Source organism: Aegilops tauschii, chromosome 5 (assembly GCF_002575655.3).
Source record: "Aegilops tauschii subsp. strangulata cultivar AL8/78 chromosome 5, Aet v6.0, whole genome shotgun sequence".
Classification (NCBI taxonomy): Eukaryota; Viridiplantae; Streptophyta; class Magnoliopsida; order Poales; family Poaceae; genus Aegilops; species Aegilops tauschii.
Genome location: NC_053039.3, coordinates 513,254,775 through 513,262,247, shown reverse-complemented (window position 1 = coordinate 513,262,247; position 7,473 = coordinate 513,254,775). Strand labels below are relative to the sequence as shown.

Below are 7,473 nucleotides of genomic sequence, written 5' to 3'. Positions count from 1 at the left end.
TGGAACATCCAACCATGAATGCTTGTACCTGCATGCAGCAACAATGAAGCCCCAAATTTTTTTTGAGGGGTAATGAAGCCCCAAATGAGTCATGAAGAATAGTCCCGAGGCCACGTTGCCGCCAGAGCTATAAGCATTGTTGAGGAAATCGCTAACTGGTAGCTGCTCTGTTGACTGGCGGGTAGGGGACTAATAGGATAATCGGCAAGTTAATTAGCCATTTAATTAATTAATCGGCTAATTTATCAGTTTATCAACTACTCGGTGACCCTACTAGTAGCGATTAATCAGCAAGTTAACTGGTTAATCGGACGAACTCTTGAACAGGGGCTAAAACGGAGGGTATTATTAAATGCATGGTTTCAACAATTTTTTATACACATTGACAATTTTTGAATACATGATGTATATTTTCTAAAATGCATGTTTTGAACTTTTTTGAATACTTGGTAAAAAAATTCATATACACGTTTGAACAATTTTAATGGCAATAAACATTTTTTAAAACTATGCGACATTTTTTCCTTATTTTCTTTGCTTCTCGGCACATGTCTACATTTTCGTACACATTGTATATATTTTTTATACAGCAAGAAAATTTTCTTCTACATGTTTAACAATTTTCCAATATATGATTAACATTTTTCAAATACATGTTTTGATATCTATTTTTTCATACACATTGTACATTTTTGGTATATACATCTAAAACATTTTTATACACATTTAATATTTTTAAAATACATGATTAACATTTTTCAAACACAATTTTTGAATGTGTGTGAAAAGTTTTTCAAATACACGTTGAAATAGTTTTGAATGATATGAAACATTTTTTTAAACTACACAGACATTATTGTAGATTGTATAAACATTTTTAAATGTCATGAACATATTTTTGAAATGCACAAACATTTTTTAAAATGTAACGTATATTTTTGAATGGTAAAAAATAAATTCTCCGGTTGCAAAAATAAATAAATTGTATAATCATTTTTTAGATGTTACATACATTGTTTTCATGCCGAGCGTCCGTTCCTTTTCTTCCTATACATCCCTCTGAAATCAACGTTCTTGCCCAGCGAGGCCCAAGACAAAAGGACTCTCACGATGATTCGAAATCACTGACTAATTAAGGGTACTTTATGAACGCACACATATTCTATCTCTATGAGCATTTGTGTTGGTATTGATGTTTAAAAATTAAAGATACTTTTTATAATGTGAATATCATGTGCAACTTACTTTGTACCTCGCTTTGTGCATTGTCCTAGAGACTAATTCTGGTGCTCATGAATTAGAAAATTTGGCTCAGGGCCTGTCTTGTATAGCTTTTTTTTTGCTGAGCCTCCTAGGCTCCTAGCGAGTTCAACCCTCTCTTATTTTAAGTGATGTAATGCTGGTTGAATTGTAAATAAAAAGAGTATATGGTTTTGAAAAAAAAAAGATACCTCGATATCCCATTTGCTATAACCGTACGGTGCCGAAGACTGGCGGGAAGCACGTACGTATCGAAGCTCGGAACTGAGCAGCCAAGCCTCGTCAGCATGTAAACCCGGATATGTCAAATATAGCCCCTCAAACGCCGGCAGACGCGTCCAGGCACGTCTGCAAGCAGTGATCGAGCACGCCTTAAATTTCATTTGATGCATCCGAACATCTTGTACTAGATTCTTAAATCCATACAAAGACATGTAAATGAAATAACCTACATACTATGCCGATCACCTACCTACTCATCATTGAAGATGTCGACGATCTCCGTGCCCGGCTCCGGCAGGATTGGCGGCAGCTGCAGTTCTGGCTCCTCTGGCGCCTCCAGCTGCTCCACTCCGGCCTCCTTCGCCTCTATCTCCGCGTCGAGTTCGACGAAGAGCGCGTCGGACGCCGCCTGCTCCTTCGGAGGAACGCCCAGTTGGCCTCCACATAGGCCTCATCCCGGATGGACTTCAAGATGGTCTGCTGCTCCGCCATCTCGTCGGACTGGGTGACGGCGAACTCCGCCTCCGCCTGCTTCATGTTGAAGCCCGGCAGTTGCTGCTCCTCCGCCTCGTCCTCCTCTTCCCCCGGCTGTTCCTCCTCCTTCGGCTCCGGCAAGTCCGGAGGCAGCCCGGCAGCGATGCGGGATGTGCGCGCGGCTTGTCTTGCCCAGATCTCCTATTGGATCTCGGTGCAGCGCTTCGGCGGAGCATTGCGTAGTAGGTGATCTTCGTCCGGACCATGGCGGAGCACCGGAGCGTGGGTAGCGCGCCGGAGCGAGAGAGGGAGGAGGTGGATGGGCTCGGACTGGTGGCGCGAAGAGGGGGGAGGTGGATGGACTAGGGTTGCAGGACTCCGGACGGGTTAAATAGGCGGATTTGCTCTCGGGCAGCGAGCCAGAGCGGCGCCACGCGGTGTTCACACCGCGACGACGGAGCAGGCATACGTCGGACCGCTGGGTTTCCGGGCGACTCTGCGTGGGACCTCTTCGTCAGTCCTACGCGTGCCTGAGCGCGCCCAAGCGCCCCATATCCGCCTCATATTTGGGCTGGATATGAAGGTTGCTGGTCAATCCAGACGTTTGAGACCCGTTTGGAGTTGTCTGGATCAGAAAAACATGACTGGTCAGTGATCGGGCGGCCTACCCAAACGTATGAGGCGGGTTTGAGGTGCCCGTACGGGAGTATCTGCCTTCTTGGCGCCCTTGACGTATCCTTGATTTTTTTTTTAAATGTCACGCCGGCGTGCAAATGGAAAGCGCACGTATCTTAACGGAAATTTTGGTAGGGTTTAGTAACTCCTAGACTCTGGGACCCAGCACGCCCACGCCCAGCTCCGCCAGAACCAACCCTAGCCGCCGGGGCGCAGCGCAATGGCCGCCTCCCGCAAGCGTGCCTTCGCCTCCGTCGTTTTCACGGCGATCGCTTCCTGCGCAGCAGCGCAGACGCCGGGAGGCCCGGGATCGGACAGTTCAATGAGTTTCTCCGACGTGATGGCCATCTCCTTCTTCATGGCCATTTTCTTCCCCGTCTTCGTCGTCCTCCTCGCGTTTGCCTGCCTCCGCCTGTACCGGCCGCCAGACGACCCCCCGGCCGCCGAGAACTCTTCGGCGGAGTGGGCGCACTCGCACCACAAGGAGGGCCTGGACGCCGCCGAGATCGCGGCGCTGCCGCTAGTGTCCTACCGTGACGTCAAGCAGCACCGGATCAGCGACGGCCGTGTCGACCCGCTGGAGTGCGCGGTTTGCCTCCTGGAGTTCGACGACGACGACAGCCTGCGCCTCCTCCCGACGTGCCCGCACGCGTTCCACCCGCAGTGCATCGGCCTCTGGCTCGAGAAGCACGTCACGTGCCCGCTCTGCCGCGCCAGCGTCCTCGACCCGCCGCCGCCTCGAGTGCCAGATCAGGAGCTGGAAACGCCGGTGCCACCCGGCTCGCCGCCTGTTCACGATCACCATACGGTGGTGCTAATCGAAGACGACCCCGGCCGCGGCGAGGAGGAGGAAGACAGGACCAGGATCCTCGCGAGGACGCGGCGCGAGGCCGGGCGCGAGGCGCTGCCGCGGTCCAACTCGACGGGGCACGAGCGCGCCGGCGGGATGGAGCGCTTCCGGCTGCGGCTGCCGGAGCACGTTCGCCTCGAGATCCTGATGTCGCACAGGCTGAGGCACGTGACGAGCGCGGTCGCGTCCGTGCGCGTGAGGGAGGGGAGCGCCCACGACCCAGCTGCCGGCGGGAATTCTGTGCGGAGCGCCGTGGCGAGGCTCTTCTCACTTTTCGCGCCCGGGGATGGGTGGAGCGGCGACGTCGAGGACAAGTCCGGGGGCTCGTCTCGCTGGCGGCGCGATGACTCTGCGCGGGGAGCAGGAGAAGACAAGAGAAACGATTGACGAAAATGAGAGCGGAACATTGACCCCATTGAGGTAGAAAATGATTTGGTAGTTGTGCTGGTTTGGTTGTGAACTGTGATCAGAGAATTGGATCAATTTTCCTTCAGAATTTCAAGAAACAGAGCGTGAGTGATCGGCATTCTATTTTCTCCGTAGTATTAGTTCGTACTAGTAGTAATTGTTCCAGGATTCACTGTTGAACCGTCAGAGTGAGGATCCATAAGGTAATGTCCCATACTTCCGGAACCGTCAGAGTATTTTGTCACAGGAACCACTGGGGATCAGATTATACAGATGCAACAGAAAAAAAAAAGAGCCGTCTGTGTCACATCTAGATGTGAGATAATATCTCACATCTAAGTATGATGTCAGCGCCACCTTTTTTTCCCTGTTTATCCTTTTTGTTTGATTTTAATTTGTCAATGCCGAAAACTAAAAACCTGCTCACCCTGCGTCCTCCTTGTGTGGCTGGCATGTACGCAAATCTGGTCACTAGCTCCCTAAAAAAAATCTGGTCGCTAGCTACCCATATAAAAACTGATCGCTAGCTTTTTCTCAAAGAAAACTGATCGGTAGTGCTAACATCGATTTGTTAACTTTTGCGTCCGATCGTTATACATTACAAGTACATCTCTCACAACTAGCTTCTAGGCTACTAACGATTTTTTTGTCTTTTGGTTTTTGCGTTTTTCACTATTATTATTTTATAATTAATTTTCAGTAAGGAACAAAGTTTGGTGAAAACATATTTCAAAAACATGTTCACGAATTTACATAATTTTTTTAAATTATAAAAATGTTAATGATTGCCAAAAAAATCTAATGTACGGTGAAAAATCCTTTAATGTACGGTGAACAATGTTTTGAACACCCACAAAATTTTTTTTTCGCAATATACAATGAAAATTCTTTTTTGATATATGGTGAACCTTTTTATATATGATGAGCTAAAAGCAAACTTTTTTATATACATTGAACTAAAAGCAAACAGGAAAAAACAAAAAAACTGAGAAAACCAAATAGAGAAAATAGATAAAAAAGAAGAGAACAAAAATTTGAACACATTTAGATTTGTTTTAGAAAATTGAGAAGCACCAACAATTTTGGAAAAATTAACAAATTTACATATTTGAAACATTTATTGAAACTTGTGAATTTATGGAAAAAGAATCATAAAAATGAGAACAATTTTTGAAAAATAGAAAAATTAAAAGCAGAAGAAAACCACTGAAGAAACATGATACATAAAAAAACAGAAAAACATAAAGAAACAAAACAAAAAACATATCCTAGCTATTTGGGCCGGCTCATCTATAGTATGTTCGCTGACGAGGGTGGACTTGCAGCTAGGACAAAAAAAGGTCGGACCCCAAATGGAAAATCGAGGATGGACTCTCAATTGGGAATAAAAAAGGTCGGGCCCTAGTTGCAAGTCGAGTTTGGACTTGCAACTGGGACCAAAAAGGTTGGACCCCAGTTACGAATCAAGGGTGGAGTTGCAACTGGGACAACAAAAGGTCGAGCCCCAGTTGCGAGTCGACGGTGGAATTGCAACTGGGAAAAAAGGTCGGGTCCTAGTTGCGAATCTAGGGTGGTAATTGGGACTAAAAATGGTCGGGCCCCAGTTGCGAGCCGAGGGTGGACTTGCAACTCGGACAAAAAAGATTGAGCTCTAGTTGCGAGTCGAGGGTGGACTTGCAACTCGGACAAAAAAGGTTGGGCCCCAGTTGCGAGTCGGCGGTGGACTTGTAACTCAGACAAAAACGATTGGGCACTAGTTGCGAGTAAAGGGTGGACTTGCAACTCAGACAAAAACGGTTGGGCCCTAGTTGCGAGTAAAGGGTGGACTTGCAACTCGGACAAAAAAAGGTTGGGCCCCAGTTGCGAGTCGAGGGTGAACTTGCAACTGAGACAAAAAAAAGGTTGGGCCCTAGTTGCGAGTAAAGGGTCGACTTGCAACTCGTCGAAGGTTGGCCCCAGTTGCGAGTCGAAGGTGGACTTGCAACTTGGAAAAAAAGTCTAGCCCCATTTGTGTCGAGAGCGGGCTTGCAATTAAGACAAAAATGGTTGGGGCCCAATTAAGAATCGAGGGTGGACTTTTAACTGGGACAAAAAAGGTCGGAGCCCCGTCGTGAGTCAAGGGTAGACTTGCAATTAGGATAAAAAGTGTCGAGACCCGGTTGTGAGTCGAGAGTGCAATTGCGACAGGGAAAAAAGGTCAGGCCCTAGTTGCGACTCGAGGGTGGACATGAAACTCGTACAAAAAAGGCTAGACTCCGGTTGCGAGTTGAGGGTGGACTTGCAACTGGGACAAAAAAAAGGTCAGGTCCTAGTTACAAGTCGATGGGGGTATTGCAACTGGGACAAAAAAGTTCGGGCCCCAATTGCGAGTCGAGGGTGCACTTGCAACTATAAAAAAAGTCAGACCCCAGTTGCGAGTCGACGGTCGACTTGCAACTAGGAAAAAAAGGTTGGGCCCAGCTGCAAGTCAAGAGCGGAGTTGCAACTCGTTCAAAAAACGTTGGGCCCCAGTTGCGAGTTGAGGACGTACTTGCAACTGGGACAAAAAAGGTCAGGCCCCAGTCGCGAGTCGAGGGCTGACAAAAGCGGAGCCGAACATGACTGAGCCAACAACAGGATACACAATAAACAAACAACAACAAGCGGGGCGGAAGGTAGAGCGCTTTCATGCAAATTATGAGAATTAAATTAAACGTGAACTAAAAAGAACTTATAGAATTTAAAAAATCATGAATTTAAAAAGACCAAAAAAAGAAAACAAAAAACAAAAGTTTTAAAACCAAAAATGAAAAAAAAAACAAATAAGGAAAAAACAAACAAGGGAAAATAAACAAATCTTATAGCAAAGTTTATCATATGAAAATGCACTTATATGTGAGGTACTATTTCACATCCAGATGTGAAATAGCAAACCTGATGCAACAAACATTGACAAGCGAGGCCAATAGATAGAGTGCTTGCATGAAAATGGCAGGAACTAAATCAAACAATGACAAACTTAGATGAGAGAGCACTTAAAATGTTGAGAATTTAAAACATACTTATGAAATTGCTCGCCCCAAAGCACACTGAAAACAAAAACAAAAGCGGTCCACTCTCCACACGGACGCATACATAAAAAACCGGCCTAGTCCGGGCCCAGACACAAATAAAAAGGCCAGCCCACCCCCCTCTCTCTCTCTTTCTCTCTCTCTCTCTCACACGGAAGGAAGTCACGCGCAAACAATGATCACGAAATTTGCACAAAAAAGCTTTAGATCGTATGGTGAGAAACTTAGATGTGAGAAAACTATATCTCATCTAAATATGTCTTAGCAAATCTGAAAAAAAACATGAATTCAAAAAAAGAAAAATAGAAAAAAAACAAAAAAAAAAGAATAGAGTCAAGAAGGCAGGCGCCAGACCCTTCTTTTATGAGTGGAGCAAGCCACCACCACATCTATCTAGCCGCTTTCTCCTTTGTACTTGTGCGGCTTGTAGATGGGTCAAAGTCAAAGAGAAGTGAGAAGATAGAAATGAACAAAGGGAATCAAAAAAAAAAAGACAAAGTACTCTGCCTATCATTTAACTTCCTCGCAGCAACC

At 46.0% G+C, this 7,473-nt stretch overlaps 1 protein-coding gene across 1 annotated transcript; it reads left to right on the top strand.

Moving 5' to 3' along the window:
• The first annotated feature begins 2,851 nt into the window (after positions 1-2,851).
• On the top strand, positions 2,852-4,154 carry LOC109786834 (RING-H2 finger protein ATL38-like). The gene has a single exon (XM_020345397.2). The coding sequence runs from the start codon at positions 2,852-2,854 to the stop codon at positions 3,866-3,868; it is 1,017 nt and encodes a 338-aa protein (XP_020200986.1). The 3' UTR covers positions 3,869-4,154.
• Positions 4,155-7,473: the final 3,319 nt, after the last annotated feature.